This window comes from Protopterus annectens, chromosome 10.part0 (assembly GCF_019279795.1).
Source record: "Protopterus annectens isolate FY-2018-M chromosome 10.part0, PAN1.0, whole genome shotgun sequence".
In the NCBI taxonomy this organism is placed as follows: Eukaryota; Metazoa; Chordata; order Ceratodontiformes; family Protopteridae; genus Protopterus; species Protopterus annectens.
Window position 1 is genome coordinate 1,468,569,627 of NC_056744.1, and position 17,424 is coordinate 1,468,587,050.

Genomic DNA, 17,424 nt, shown 5'->3' on the forward strand with positions numbered 1-17,424 from the left:
TAAAAATGGGATATATAAAAAAGTGTTACATAAAAACATGTTGATTTGTACATTACAGTAATTTCTTTCAGCTGTCTACCATTTAGTAAAACTACTAACTGTAATATTTAAAACTTCAGATACTCAGAAAATAAATATTCCATGTTCTCAATATACAAACTATAAATTCAACACATAACTTCCAAATCAAACCTATATAACATGAGAACCCAATTTTAAAATACTGCTAACAGACAACGTACCATACAAACCAGAAGAGTTATCTGCATTGAGTTGTAGTTAACACCAAAGTTCCCTATCTTCAACAATTGTGCCCAAGGTCCAATGTTTATTTTATGGAATATCCTAAGGGGTGTTGTGAATCACTGTACTGAAGAAAGTAGTCTCTAAAAGAGAAATGGGTGTTTATTTTCACCCTTTGAGAGAAGGTGAAAATATTATATCTGAGACCAGTGATAACAATAATAAAAAATGCAAATCTTTGATTATTGCTTATACTGTCATAGTGTAGTGGCATATGACACATTATTGACAGGAATCTGTGTTCAGTAGTAATGACACTACTGAAATGAAGATGGGTCAATAGCCTTCAATTGTTTATAGAAAGGACTAGAGTTTTTACAATTATTTTGAGGTTTACAACAGTGAAACAACATTCTTGTTTTTGGTAAACAAAGACGTACTTATAAATGTGGGCAATACTCCCAGTAAATGTTGAAGTGATGGGTAATGATGTACTTTTATGTTCTAAACATCGTTTTTTTTGTTATTCCAAGGGCATTGTTTATGGGGCGTTCTTCCAGCAATGCCTTTGTTTTTATATGGGCAAGACAACAAGAAAATCTAAAGAATGTATTTATGAACATATGACATTGAACATGGAAAAATACTAATGCTTTATTAAAACATTCTGAGATCAATGTTTCCCACACATTTTTGTTTTCTGGAGTTCATAAAGCTGATTTTGACCCATATGGGGGGGGGGGGGGCATTAGTCAGAATTAATTGAATATAGGGAACTCTGGTGGCAAGTAAAACTTAATCCAGGTAACTATCCTAATCTGAATGGTACATTCTCTATTAGCAGTGTTTTAAAATTGCATTCCATGTTCAGTGTGGGGGTAAGTGTTGAATTAGAGTTTGATTGTATATTGTGAACATGGAATATTTATTTTGTAAGTATTTGACATTTTAAATGTTGCTATAAGTGGTAGACAATTGAAAGATATTCCTATAATGTACAAATGAACATGTTTTTATACACCACTTTTTTATACATCACAGTTTTATTGATCAATGCCATGTTAGGGCTTTAACTAGTATTCTGTGGTCATGTTTTAAACAATTTTTATTTCATATACAGTTTTTTCACATTGCATTTTAATTGTCAGTTAACTAGCAATTTGAATAGCAATTAGTGCATTTGGTATCATGAGATTTTATGTGCAGATACTATTTATTTAAGACCCAAAGCTAGTCAGTTGTTCTGACGAAGACACAGAAATGATGGGATGAAAACACTTAATTTTTGGTTCTTTTTGAATAAACATTTTAGTTTGCAGAGTCAGCATCTCAGAGGTGGTTTATATTTGTTGTTTTAGTTGGCATAATGTGGGAGATGAATCTTATTTGTAGGATACTCTCTGACACACTGGGCACTGACTGTGTCTGCCGTACCTCCGGATCCATTATATAGTCAGCATGGGGTATCACTCAGGAGGTACAGGGGGCAGATCTGAAAGCCTCAAAGAGAACCTCCTCAGAATGGGAAGGTAGGGCAGTGGGCCAAGTGCCTCTCTACTGTATTAATTCTAAGATTTCACTGAACTTGATAGCCTTTGGAGGGAACTGTGGGGGAACCTTCTGTTTTGTTAAGGTCAGTTTCTTTGGTGAAAGACTCCATTGAGGAGTCAATATGTTTCCTCTTACAAGGATACTTTCATGTTGGCTCAGAAGAAGAATCTTGCAAAAGACTGGAAGGCTCATGATAGCACTCATAGGAGGATTTCTTAACACTCTCAGATCTATCCTGTCCCTGGGAAGGCTGATGGGCAAATTTGTACTTGAGGGCCTCACCAGATGTGCAGTGGCAAGCCCCGCCCAAGACCTGCCCCCGTGCTGTTTCGTAATCGGGCACTTAATGAATATGTATTCCCTCAAAGAATCCTAATACACTGCCTGGCTTTTAGTACATGTATTGGGTTGTCTTCGAGAACAATTGTTTGTTTCTTATTTTAATATAAACCAAAGAAATGCATATTTATTAAATAAAAGACATATTTCAGAAACTCCATTTTGTTCCTGCATCTGGTGTCTGCAAAGTATATTTTCTTTTAAATTAAATGGTAAACTACATGGTCACTTTTTAAGCTAATGATTTAATTGGGAGATACATTTTTTTTGTTCAAAATAAAGTATATAAGCTCACTTCTTATTCTTGTCCTGACCTAGGATTACCACCAGTTTTCCTTTAGGCTGGGCAGTCCCTTATTTGGGCAGGTGTGTCCTTGTCGGGGAGGGGGATATGAAAATGGCAAGTGTCCTTTTTTTTTTTTTAAGTTCCCTTTATTAGTCGACTAAAGCTATTATTTTTGTATTTAAATCGCTTACCAACCAACTAAAATTCTAAAAAGAGTGGGCTTTTATTTTAGCAAAAAAAGCTATTATTTTTGTAACTGAAACACTTCAAAATATAATAATCAACTAAAATTCTTCAAGAGTGTACTTTTATTTTTTAGCAAAAAAAGTCCATTCATTTGCATTGTTTGAATGCCATGTCAATCATGGCTCATTACATATGCAGACCTGGTCGTCAATCGTTCGCAACACCCCCACTTCTGCGTGAAATGCAAGGTGAGGCCTTCAAGTGAATATCGCCGCCTGATGAGTATATAGGTCATCTGTTCTGTCCCTGGGAAGGATGATGAGTATACAGTTCTGTAGAAGGATGGCACTAAAGTCAGTTGAGCATCCTCTGCCTTCACTGTAGGACAAGCTATCATCCTCTCAATAAATGCAAAAATAAGTTATGTACTCACCATAATGTTCCATCTGAGTAGGTAACTTCATTTGTCAGCAACCTGTGGGTATCGGATCCGAATCGGATCCGAGCCGGCAGCTTCCTTAGCAAAAGATCCGAGCTCCGAGCTCCTCCTCCTTACCCATAATACCCTGCTACCTCCCTCTAGTCCTCAGATCGAGTTTGCCATATTCACACAGAGTACTATAGTAACAAACTACCTGAACACCCTAACCTGATGTCCATTAGGACTGAACAGAAAACTATGAAACGAACTACAGGTCCGGGGGATGGAGGGGGGGTTGGTTGCTTCCCGTTCCTCTAAGTCCGTGTCTTCTGTGAGGGACTCGGATGAGTCCAAATCCCTCCTCTTGCACTTACGTTTATGAGGTACCTCGTCGGGGGGGGCTGTCCCAGGAGGGCTCACCAACAATGTCCTGTTCCTCTACAGAAACCATCTGGGACGTAGGCACAGGCTGTCCCTGGGGCCGGATGATGGAAGACAGGCCTGTCTGAGAGGGAATGGCGGGTGGATCGGTAGTAAAAACCTGGGGCCTCGAATCCCTTGAAAGAACCCTCTCCACAACATCAAATGGTGAGGGTGAACTGCTCTCTTTAGGATCTGATAGCAGTCCTCTCGGATCCGATGTGTGGATCGACGCCAGAGCCGACACGATTGGATCTGAAAGACCAGTGTGGTCCGACCAAGATGGAGCTGAAGATACACTGATTCTCTCGGATCCGAGGCTCAGCTCACGGCCCCGAGAGTTTGGATCCGAAAAGGGACCCAACAAACTCAAGGGTGCGGCTGGCGCCGAAGTAGGGATTACTAGTGGTGCTGAACCCCCCCCCCCCCCAGGCTCTGATGCTACCTGGATCCGACAGCTCCGAATCCCGATAGTGGGTCGGAGAAGGAGCAATGGGGGCAAAAAATGGGGTCGAGCTCCCTCCCGGAGGGGGGGGGGACAAGAGCACTCCCATCTGCAGCTGGGCCTGAAGAAATCAACGCATCATCCGGTCCATGTCCGCGTCTGACAAACTTCTAGTGTCTCTAGATGAGGCCGTCGAGGCAACATGGTCTCCTCCTCTGGCTCCGGGGAAAAACGTGGGGAACGGAGCTGGGAGGGGGAAGGCCCAGACGCCTTAGGAGAGGCTAGCTGCTTTGATGGCGGGGCCGAGGGGGCTGAATCGGCTCGCCGCTTGTGACTACGATGCCTGTCTCGCTCTCTGTCTTTTTTCTCCCTTCTTCTGGAGTCACTCTCCTCCTAAGCCAAGGTGGGAGTTTGAATTCTGGCCAGGGGAGCAGGAACAGTAGGTGGAGCAGCCGCAGCCACGGCTGGTGCCACAGAGGGGGAGGAGGACGAAGCTGAATCTGGGGGCAGCAGGCCCGCAAGAATCAGCTTTGACCTCCTATCCCTCAAAGCCCTAGGGTTGAAGGCTGCACAAATAGTGCAGCCCGAAGAAAGGTGCTCTACCCCTAGGCAAATAACACACTGAGTGTGGCCATCTGCTGGGGACAGCTTATAGCCACACTCGGTGCACTTAGAAAAGATAGCTTTTGGGCCTTCAGACATTTCAGAAAAGAAAATCGGCCCGCGTGCACACACCTTCACACACACAGAAAAGGGGGAGGGGGAACTAAGGTGAACTAACACTAATAAAATTACACAAGAACTAAATTAAGGGAAGAGTAGAATACACACTCACCAATTCTGACAGAAAAGTAAGAAGAAAAAGGTTTAATTTAGCTTTAACTCACAAACTCACACTAGGAGCTCATTCTAGAATGCTTCAATAAGCCACGACAAATGAGATCTGGGGACTAGAGGGAGGTAGCAGGGTATTATGGGTAAGGGGGAAGGAAGCTGCCAGCTCGGATCCAATTCGGATCCGATACCCACAGGTTGCTGACCAAATGAAGTTAACTACTTCAGATATGTTGATACCTACTTTCTTGGCTCTGGAGACCAATGAGCCAGCACTGTGTCACCAATAAAGAATGTGGACATTAGAGATGCCAAATACAGAGGTTTTGACACCAATGGATCAGACAGCTCCAATGTCAAGATGAAAGCCACTGCCTAGAATTCGACTACCCCGGAAGGCACAAGGACAATGACTGAGTCAGCGCTGAAGATGTTGCATCAAGATGTCAGTGCTGGGACCCCAATGATTGTAATTAAAGCAAACAAAAGTGAATGATATGCTTCAGTGTTGGCACCTAGGGATCTAATCCTGCTGGTGCCATCACATGAAGCTCCCGAATTTACATGGCAGCAAAACCACCATTACTGAAAGTCATACCAGAGAAGCAGCTTCCCTGTCTGGGGAGACCTAAGGCCAACCTAATTTGTCCTAGATTCTAAGGGAGATGGGATGACATCCATTTCAATTTCAGCCTTAGTGAGGAAGTAGTGGAAGGAAAAGGAGCAAAGGAACCTAGAAAGCTCCTCCACAGATGAACATTTGCTGGCCATCCTTCTGGGGTGGCAATCATGGATAATGACTGGCTCAGTACAGGAAGGCTCCAGCACTGGAGACCGAGATGGCACTAAAGTGATTATAGTCAAACCTACAGGGAAGGGTTAGATCAGCTGACTTTGTTAAGAGGGGAAGCCTGAGGCTAACAATCCCCTAGTTTCCTATTTTCCTTATGAAAAACAGTGTTATGCAGAAATTTATCTGGATCACTGGAGTTTTCATTTTACTCAGAAAAGCAGAAAATGATATCTGATAATGCACAGGGGACATTATGAGTGTGGAGAAGAAGCCTGTATAAATGGAAATGTAATATTTTGCTTAACTGGATCTGCACTACAAAGTGGATTGTTGAGGTAATGCAAAAATACTGTCATTTGCAGATGTTAGGACATTTACCTTAGCGTTTTGAACTTGCTCCTGCATGAAAGTTTTCCAGATAACAGGCTGTATTTCTGCATTGCCATTTTTGTTCTGCAAAAAGTTCATTACTATTTCGATGGGGGATGTGAAGTCATCACTGCATCGCTGAAGGAAAAAAAACATCTCTTTAAAATTGTCATTGCAATGTTGGTAAAATATTCATACAGTACTATAGTTTCAGAAGTTAGCCTAGCAGACATTCCGGATATAGAACATTTAACTGAAGTGGGCTGTGTTCTGTAAGCCTCCACAATTTGTAATGCTTTTAGAGAGTAGCATCATAATGGAGATTTATAGTTTCACAAGCAGTCTTCTTAATAATATCTTACCTATATACTGTTTAGTGAAATGCCCATGCAGATTACATCAACAAATACATGAACTCCTCTCTTTTACTAAGCATACATTACATTATCTTCAGAAACTCTGGAACACAGAAATAATCCTAGGGAAGCAATCACAGGGATTGTAAAATGCTCAGCTAAATACACCTTCAAGATGGCAAACTTGAACACTTTTGTCATCACATTTATATTTCACAGAGGCCTTAAATGGCAGTTAATTTAAAGTCAAGCACCATGGAACATCAGACTCTTACTAACTTCTCTGAAATTTACCTTGACTATTTGTAACAGTTAGTCTACAGCTTATTAATATACCCTGGGATTCACACAGTGGCTTAGATGTTGCGTAATTTGCCTACCACTGGTAGGCCAATTTATGCAATTTTTCTGTGAATCAGAGCAGTGGCGGCTGGTGACTTCAAATCACAGGGGGGCTGCAGGAGACAGCTGAATGGGTGGGGTCAAGGGGAAGGGGTGTGGTCAACCAGAAAGGGGAGGAGCTATGCACAAAACCACAAAAAACTAACTTTAATTAAATACGCTGCCCTGGGTGGCAAACCATCATTATGAAAGTCCAATCAAGACAAAAATAAGTGTAGAAGAATAAAAATATTTCAATGCATTGGCTGCATGACAGCTTACTTAATATCTAGATGGAAACAAAAGGTTGTGAGGCATGAAAAAATAAATTACTTTTTAAATACATTACTGGAATGCCAGTCAAAATCAAGTATAAGAAAAACCAGAAGCACTCAACTCAAACCACTTCTCCTTGCACTGCAGTTCTAATATATAATATATTCAGCTTTATTAAAGTACCAAGTAACATGCTGAAAGTAGAAATCTATGTGATGCCCCCACATGTAAAAATGTTTCTTATCCAAAAAAGACCTGCTGCCTGACAACTTGTTTCATGGGGAAAACATGATAAAAGTAAAAAATGAAAAGCAAACAAGAAACAAGCTCAAGATACATTGCTTAAAGGATTACTGTACAGGTTATGGACCACACATGATTGGCATTCTGTTTAGTTTACGGGTAAAGTCTGTAGAAATGACTGGAAGTCTCCAACAAGTGTAATGAGCTTTTTAAAATAATGGAATCCTGTCCTTTAATACCCAAGGCTTATACATTATCTAGTCAAGTATTCTCTGCATGGCAACAACAGAAAGGCTTTCAATGTTGGCAAGTCTTTAACAGTATGCTTATTAAAGCTTACTTGCATCTTACGATCTCAGACAAGCTTACCTTATGGTCATTAAAGCATTGCTACTTAAACACAGAGCAACAGGCACTTTGAGTAATAAGCATAAATCAACAGTACAAAAATATGACAGAAACCAGACCATTCTGCAAAATCAAGGACAGATGAAAAGCCACTGTAGTACTTATGCAGTGTGTCCTCCCACTCCTTGCCTTGCTTGGACAATCCAGAATCACTACATGGGGGAGTGGGGTGCAACAAGCATGTCACAATTTGAAATCTCTCTGGCTGACTGTGATGGCCCTGACACATTTGTCATACATCTCAACCTCAAGAGCAAGAAATCTGGACAAAGCCATACACAGAAGTGGGACAAAGGCCCAAAAATAAGGACAATTTTTAAATATTGCTCTAATAAACTTAGAAAGATAATAGAATAGGTCTTGCATTAGTATGAATTTTCTGAAGGGTATAAAATCTGAAACTCAAATGTCTGTCATTTTCTAACTTCAGTCTTTAGTGATTTGTCACTAATTTGCCAAAAAACACAATTTTATGAAAAATGGACCAAAAATGTGGTGCAAAAATATAAAATAGACACACAATACAGCTGCTACCTGTCAAAGAAGGGACACTTTAATATTAGTACTGCTACCTTGAGCAGCTGACAAAATAAAAGAATCTACATGCATTTCAAGTAATCTATAACTTTGATTATTACAGTTATTTCTTAATTGTAAACCCTCCATGTTTTCTTCCAAAATTGCTATTTTGTGGAGGGATTATTAGGGGGAAGAGCAACATTTTGAGCCAAAAATTGGGGACAGTTGAGAGGTTGGCTATGCCTAATTCTATAAAGCAATTTATTTGCATGTACCTCTCAACCTGTTAATGCAGTAAATCTGAACAAGGCCAAATATATTGTGGCACATATAAACAGTACTAAAAATTGCTCTTGTATAAATTGAGACAGTTGATAGAACAGATCTTACTTTAACATGCATTTTTCTGAAGGTTATGAAGTCTGAAACTTATTATTTAGTGACTTAATTCCTAAATGATTTGCCAGAAAACTACAAATTTTATGAAGAACAAACCAAAAATAAGAAGCAAAAATCTATTCATTCTTTGAAAATCTGGACAGTTGGGAGGTATAGTTCAGCTAGGCCTGTCTGAATTTGCTGCCCTTCCCCCCTGACAAAATAATGGTTGAATGGAGCCCCTGCAGCCATTCCAATGAACCATTGCTTGGCTATTTCACTCCATTTACCATAAACACTAATGTGCATACTGCTTTACTTCTATGATGAGTTGGACTTCATTTGAAAGTTTTATTTTGTATTTTACAGCACAAACACTAAGTCATCTGTTAAACAAAGCAATGCAGTCTCACAATGAAAACTTAGCATTAAAACTTCTCTGCCCTTGAAACTCACATTCATTGAAACAGCATTGAAACCCACATTCAAAGAAAATACATTTTGCCAGTGGCAGATAAAGATTAATTTTGGGCTGTTTTCAAATCATAGGCCCCTTGCATATGAAACATACATGTGCTCTTTGATACACCTTCCTTATTGTACTAAAATTATATTCCTTGTACAATACAGTACACTTGTTAGAGGGTGTTTTAAATTTGTTTTGAACATTTTTCCAGTAAGCAATGAAACAAACCATATGCACCCATAATGGCAAAACTGCCCAGTTGAGAACATTTATCATAAAAAAGTCTACTCAGACTTCCACAGTCCACCATTATTAGTAAATATAAACAATTCTACAGTCCACCATTATTAGTAAATATGCACAATTCCACAGTCCACCATTATTAGTAAATATGCACAATTCTACATTCCACCATTATCAGTAAATATGCACAATTCTACAGTCCACCTTTATCAGTAAATATGCACAATTCTACAGTCCATTATCAGTAAATATGCACAATCTCTGAAGTAAGTCATCTAAATAATTCCACATTAAAGAAATCTGTAACTAATGAAGCGGTTGCTGCTAGCAATCACCTTTATATTTCATGGTTTCATCGAAAAATAAAGTGTCTGTTGCCCCTCAGGAATAAATTGCCTATATTACATTAAAAAATGATAAGCTAGTAATAATATTGCAAGAGGAAATGGATGGCAAACTGATAACAGACTCATAGTTAGTATCTTCACCAAGGAGAACATTCTCAGTATGGCAGCATCCACCCCTTGTGGGAGTAGAACCCACAGCCTTCTGCATCAAAAGCAAGTACACAACCTATTGTGCTATAGTATTAACTAGTCAAAGCACAAAACTTATATTCCCCTGCAGCTCTCAGCTCCTTGTAAAATCTACTCAATACTCAACTGCATCTAAACTTCGCAGCTCAAGAAAACTGGAAAAAGCCAAAATGTATTGGGGGGGGGGGGTCAAAAGCCCAAAAACCAGGGACACTTTAAACATTGCTTGTATAATCTTGGAAAGTTGCTAGAATAACATGTTGTGTTGCCACCATACATTTTACTGCCAAGGTCCCTGAGCAAAAAACAGTCAGAGTAACATACCACTACGCCACATCAGCTGCTTTGTAAAAGAGAGGAAGACTGAAACTTAAACGGCTATTATTTAGTGAATTCAGTTCTCACCATAGCTGTCAACCTCTTAGTACAAAACACCTGGACAAACCCAGTAATGAGGGAATACAGCCCTCAAACATATTCAGTGAATTCAGTTCTTGCCATAGCTGTCAACCTTAGCACAAAAACCTGGACGAAGCCAATAATGGGGGAATACAGTCCCAAAATAGGGACAAATTTAAAATATTCATCTTATAAACTTAGAAAATTGCTAGAAAAAAAGGTTGTGCTACTATGTATTCTGAAGAACATGAAGTTTGAAATTCAAATGCCGGTCAATTTTACTGCTGACAGAACAAAACAATTTTCAGCAGAGACGCAGGGATTAATACTGCAGACACGTCTTTGTAAAATGGCAGGGCACCAGAGCAAATCCACACAAACACTGGGAGGAGATGCAGACTCCACAGAGAAGCCACCCCAACCAAGAATCAAACCAGAAAACCTATAGCTGTGAGGCAACAATACTACCACTGCACCATCAAATATGCAAGGAATTAAACATTCAGAAACCTGAAGTCTGAAATTCAAATGCCTGTCAATTTTACTGCTGACAGAACAAAAACAATTTTCAGCAGAGATGCAGGGATTAATACTGCAGACACGTCTTTGTAAAATGGCAGGGCACCAGAGCAAATCCACACAAACACTGGGAGGAGATGCAGACTCCACACAGAAGCTACCCCAACCAAGAATCAAACCAGAAAACCTATAGCTGTGAGGCAACAATACTACCACTGCACCATCAAATATGCAAGGAATTAAACATTCAGAAACCCTTAAGTCTGAAATTCAAATGCCTGTCAATTTTATTTAACATTTTTTAATCAGGACAGTCTGACTTGGAACAAAAAAACAATTTTCAGCACAGGCCCAGGAAGAAATAATGCAGGCATGTCTTTGTAACATGGGAGGACACAAAAGCAAACCCACACAAACACAGGGAGAAGATACAGAACCTACAAAGAAGGAACCCCAGCCAAGAATCAAACCCAAGAACCTGCAGCTGTGAGGCAACAATGCTACTACTACACCATCAAATATCAAGCATTGCAACATTTACAAACCACAGATATTATGAGGAACAGATCAGATCGAATATGAGGCAAAAATCTGCAATTTTTTTACAAATGGTGGTGGGTAGGGAACTCAAGTCTTTAACACCTGCATACAGGGTACAGGGTTCAAGCCTGAGGTATTCCCTACCACACCACCATGAGCACCTGGGGCATTTACACAAACACACACATACACACACACACACACACACACACACACACACACACACACACACACCCACCCCCCCCAGTAAAACAAAGCACCATACACACACCAGAAAGTCAATCCAGTAAAACAAAGCACCATACACACACCAGAAAGTCAATCCAGTAAAACAAAGCACCATACACACACCAGAAAGTCAATCCAGTAAAACAAAGCACCATACACACACCAGAATGTCAATCCAGTAAAACAAAGCACCATACACACACCAGAAAGTCAATCCAGTAAAACAAAGCACCATACACACACCAGAAAGTCAATTCAGTAAAACAAAGTACCATGCACACACCAGAAAGTCAATCCAGTAAAACAAAGCACCATACACACACCAGAAAGTCAATCCAGTAAAACAAAGCACCATACACACACCAGAAAGTCAAAAACAAAGCACCATACACACACCAGAAAGTCAATCCAGTATACACATTGTAAATAAAAGTAAAAAGCACCACACACTTACCTGAATATATCCAGCTAACGTACATCCTGCCCGTGCAATACTCCAAAGACCCGCGAGATCCCAAGCAAAGCTCCTTCCCGACGAGATCCCAAAGCTCCTTCCTGATGACGAGACTGTCCTGACTGCTGCTGTTGCAGTGCGGACGCGACACATAATCCCAGCGAGTCTGTGCACTTTAAAAGTGCACAGACGTCTCCTCCCCCTATGGGGACTGCCGGACTGCCTTGAGCATGCGCATAGACCGACAGTAGTCGGGACTACTGCGCATGCGCGAAGTCCGCGAAATTTAAAAAATAAATTTTTTTCTATTTTTTATTTTGAGGGGGCTGCAGTCCAGCAGCCCGATGCCACGAGCCGCCCCTGAATCAGAGGCAACTTTTGCTGCAATGAGGAATACCTCATTATTGGCTCATTTGAATGTTTCTGTTTTGCATTTTCCACCACTTGTGCTAACAGCCCTTGCTACTTATATGTCTCAAGTCCAAGATTGCACAACACCACGAAAAGGGAATATTCCCTTCCCCGCTATAATGGTGATCATGAACCAGTACAGCAATCAGTTCTTCTATTAAATCATATGTAGTCAACATAAAAGCTTATGAACGTCTGCATCTTTGATCCTAGTATAGGATCCCATGTGTGTGTGTGTGTGTGTGTGTGTGTGTGTGTGTGTGTGTGTGTGTGTGTGTGTGTGTGTGAGTGTATGTGTGTGTGTGTGTGTGTGTGTGTGTGTGTGTGTGTGTGTGTGTGTGTGTGTGTGTGTGTGTGTGTGTATAAGTATGTATGTATATATACAGAGAGAGAGAAAGAGAGAGAGACAGAGACAGAGACAGAGTAACCTATAACCAAGGTAATGTAGTTTTCCAGCCCCTAGGGTAGTAAACACTTTCCTTAAGGAAGAACAAAGGAAAAAAATAATAAAAAAGTCCAAAAAGGTGCAGGAATGATGCCCAATGGTGCATGGAAAAACAAAAACACATCAAGAAGTGTTTTTAATGATATATCAGTATGTTTGCTTCTTAGAATAATAATAAGTTGCTTTGGTGTATATATTTTTTCCTCCACCTCCCTCAAAACCCATATTTCTCTTTGTATTTCCTATGAGAGATTTATATAATGATATACATAAAAATTATGCCATGCATTTTCTGATGAGTATACTTGTTTTTATTTACTGCTGCTTATTTTTCTATTTGTCAGTCTTAAATTGATTGTTTATATTTATGTTGAAGTTTTAATTTTTGTCATTTGCTTCGTTTCCATTTCCTGTCATGTGATTTTACTCAGATACATATAGAAATTTCACAGCACTGAAAAAGCTAACTTGCAAAACTGAGAGTCTATTGTGAGGTAGATAAACACTACCTCGGTGCCAGAATGGGTTTTTTTTTTGATTTGTTTGGTGTTGACTTGTTGTGGTCTAGCATTAATTTATCAGAAACTTTCATTTGAACTTCTCTCAGTGGATTTACTCCATTTGGGTTAACTGATGGCTTCTCCTCACTTATCTATGCTACGATCTAGTTTTTCAGCTGGCAATGATGACATCACATGGATATGGCCTTTTCCAATTGTTTGGTGGACTCTGCAGTTTCTGCACTTCATTATATACAACCTACAAGCATCAGTGGAAATAAAGGCTATCAAGGATGCCTTTTTTATTTAAACACAAACAGGCTCCATTCTACTGATTGCCATCTAAAACTCTTAAAGGGACATTTACCACAGAAAATAGTGCTTCAAAAGATTTGCAGTGTATACAAAACCAGACTTTGGAAATACTGATTCTGTTTTTTGGGTAAAAGGTTTACTGTACAAAATGCAGCACATTTGATTTTTGTGCAATTACTAGTTGAGTTTAATTAAACAAGATTACCAGACTTTAACAATAATGTACAAATAGCATTAAATCAAGCACAAATATTAGGAAGGATTCTGCCTATGAGCAATGTTTCTGAAATATAAAAAGGACATTGAGAACTGGGACACTAAGTTAAGAGAGAGGTAGATGATTGTAGTACTACCACTACTTTAATCTTGCAGAAAGAAGAAATGGGTGAGATTTACTAAGGATGTCACTTTCCAGGGAAACAGCACTAAACATAAATGGAAATCTTTTAAGGGAGCTAGCAAACATGATTATGATTCAACTACCAGTATTCCTTCAAGCACTGATACTGAGATAGACTCTGATCAATCATCCCCAGCTAGCAAATATTTAAATTTGATGAATAAGGGGGGGGGGGGGTACTGTCCCTTTAAAACCAAAATAATTGGCAGAAAGCACAGAAATGTGAAAAAAAATGTTGCAGAATCTGATTAACTATTTGAAACTAATTTTAATTTAATAGTTAACTGAATGGGTGAAACACTTTGATGTGATTTGGTGTTGGTGTTAAATAAAAGTCTCTCATTACTATCGACTAGTTTTGTTTCTTATGTCTAGACAAGCATTTTGTAGAAACTTCAGCTTTAAGTATTGGTCCAGTACAAATCATACAGGGAAAAAAAAAGGTCCAGGTTTTAAATCTAAGAAAAAAATCAAATTTTCCTCTAGCATATCACCTACCAATTAAAGTATCTGAAACAGTCATGCATGATTTACACAGCAATCTAATATTTCTGATTTACACAACCATGTAATATTTCCAGAAGTCATACAAAGAATGTGACTTGTTTATTAACACCTTTATTGGATTATCACTTAAGGCAATCTAATATTTTTGATTTACACAACCATCTAATATTTCCAGAAATTATACAAAGAATGTGACTTTTTTATTAACACCTTTATTGGATTATCACTTAAGGCATAGGCAAACATATTTATATAAAACAAAACAAACCATGTTAACATGTTAACAGCTACAAGCATTATGCATCACATACATTCTTTTAAACAACTATCATCAATCCAACATTACATAAATTACTGAATTCTTACCTTCCCTTAAACCTCACTTCTCCTCCGAAACATTATTCTGCATGTAATGTTCCCATAATTTTCATTTTCTTCTATGCAGTTTGCTCTTACCCTTTTGTAAAGACCTCACTTCCAGTTATTTTATCTCTGTTACAGTATTACCTACTTCATATAAAGTTGGTTTAGATTTTCATTTTATATTTTCAAGTAATTGTTTTTTGGCAGCTAACAAAATTACACTTTACAAGACCTTACATGTCTAGGTAATTCAAATCCTATATATATCTCAAAAAATGTTTACTTAGTTACACCCATTTGCTCACCCAATATTTTTGAGAGAATATTTAAAGTTTGCCAACTCATTACAGTGCCAGTTCATATGTTCCCAGTTACCTCTTTCTTCCCCCATCACACATCCAACATTTGCAATCTACCTGGGGAAAGATTCTTTGGAGTCTACTTGGGGTATAAAGAACACCTATGCAAACACTTCCAAGCAAAAATCCAAATGTTTCTTGTTGCATATTTGGAAGCCATACATATGACCTCCAATTGTTTCCATACGACTTGCTTATCCACTCTTTCCTCCAAATTCTTTCCAACCTCCTATGATTGATCCCTATATTTATTGTGCAATATTTTATATGCCCTACTAATTATCCCTTTTTACACTGCCTTATATTCTAAATTCAGCTAAAACCTCTAACTCAGCATGTCTTTCACTTAGGATCCAGTTATCCCTTCCTCTTTGTTTATATTCTGAAATCAATCCATGACAGGAAGGCAGTCTCTAGCCTGCATTCCAAATGTCTTCTTGGCTTCTTCAGATTCTATTACCTTTCCCCTCTCTAGTTATTTGCTTCCAATACTTAGCTTCCTTTGCCAGTTTTCTCCAGTAAATTACAGCCCCCTCTTGCCTGTTCTCTGTACTCCTAATTGCAGTCATCCCTAATGGCAGGATCTCCTTTCTCCATTCTCTTGTTGGCTTAGTTCTTAGAATACCTTCTGCAACTTTATGACTATAATATTCTGTATGGCTGTTATTTTCCTTAAGAATCAGTATCTAAAATCCCACTCTTCTTTATTTCTTGAAATTGCCCGTTTCATCATTATACTTTTCAGCTTTGAATTATAGTTTTATGCTTGTGTTATGAGCCTTAGCTGTATAGTTCTAAAATATCACTTTAAATCAGGTAATCCTAAACCACCTAGTTCTAGTGGAAAAATCAGCTTATCCCTACTTGCCTCTTGCCTCTTCCCTTCCAAGATAGAATCATTCAACTATTTATTAATTATTCTCCACAATTTCTCCTCTGGTTGATAAAAATATGCTTGACCTGTATATAAAACTAAAGGGATTAAAACATTTCCAGTGCTTGTATCTTGCTATACATAAACAAGAGCTTCCAGTTTCTCAGTTTTAGTGTTACCTTTTGTTTAGTCTCTTCCCATATATACTTAGCTGCCATAACAGAATCTTTTTTTAACCCATACTCCTAGATACTTCATTTTATCATGCCCACATAAATATGGATATTGCTGAAACAATTCATGCATGGGTACATAATATCCAGCTATAGCCTTTGTATTATCCTCACTTTATAGTCCCCCCCCCCCAAAAAAAAAAACATGAAACTATCTCAGAATGTTCCACAACACTGAGATATCCTTTTTTGGATCTATCAGGTACAAAATAGCATTGTCTGCACATAAAGCCAACATTTCTTGATTACCCTACCAGTAATATCCTCAATTTCTGAGTTCCTTATTTTGTTTGTAAAAGGCTCTTAAGTATGATGCATATTATAAAGAAGAAAGAGGACAACCTTAACTGGTTCCTCTGTTTAAACAGGACTTATCAGACAGGACCCCCATCAACTTTAATTTTCACCTCTGATTCCCTCATATAACCTCCTAATTAACGTAATTATTGTGTCAGGGAATGCAGATGTTTCCACTGCCCTACTCATAAAATCCCAGATTACTCTGATGAATTCTTTCTTTGCATTAAGACCCACCAACAATATAGCAGTGATGGTGCAGTGGTTAGCGTTGTCAGGTCTATATTAGAATATCGAAAGGACTAAACAGCGAATACGGTGAGGAAAGGGCAAATATCCCAATCTTTACTGTATCACGATCCCCACAGATCCCCTTCGATGTCCTCCATTTTTGCTCATATGAGCATTCACTCTTTAGTCCTTTCGTGATTCTAATATAGACCCAGCGTTGTCACCTCACAGCAAGAGGCTCTCCAGTTCGATTCTCGGCTGGAGTGCCTTCTGTGTGGAGTCTGCATGTCCTCTCCCTGGTCAAATTCACTTTAAAGACATGCAGGTAGGTGCATGCGTGAGTGGGTGTCCCTTACCGGAAGGTTGGGCACTGGGCTGGCAACTTGGCACCATAAAAACTCAGTGCCAATCATTAGCGGACCGGAGTTCCGCTGTGGCGACCCCTAACCGGAAAAAGTCGAAAGACAGTTTAAGACCCACCAACACTGTTGGTATTTTCTTACATTTTGCTTCCCTCTGAGTCATCATTCTTCTATTAATGTTACCAAATACTTGCCTCCCCTCCACAAAACCACACTGTTTCATATCTATCAACTTTGGCAAAACCTTTGCCATTCTTTTAGAAATTATAGAAATAAACACTTTTTAATCATGGT

The 17,424-nt window shown here is 39.0% G+C and overlaps 1 protein-coding gene across 1 annotated transcript in view; it reads right to left on the reverse strand.

Annotated features, from left to right (window-relative positions):
* The window catches only part of LOC122813657 (integrin alpha-X-like), a 3,682,398-nt gene that overhangs the window by 1,204,431 nt on the left and 2,460,543 nt on the right, over positions 1-17,424 (reverse strand). Inside the window, exon 18 of the mRNA XM_044086096.1 lies at positions 5,897-6,025. Within this exon, the coding sequence (XP_043942031.1) occupies positions 5,897-6,025 (129 nt within the window). The remainder of the gene's footprint in view (positions 1-5,896; positions 6,026-17,424) is intronic.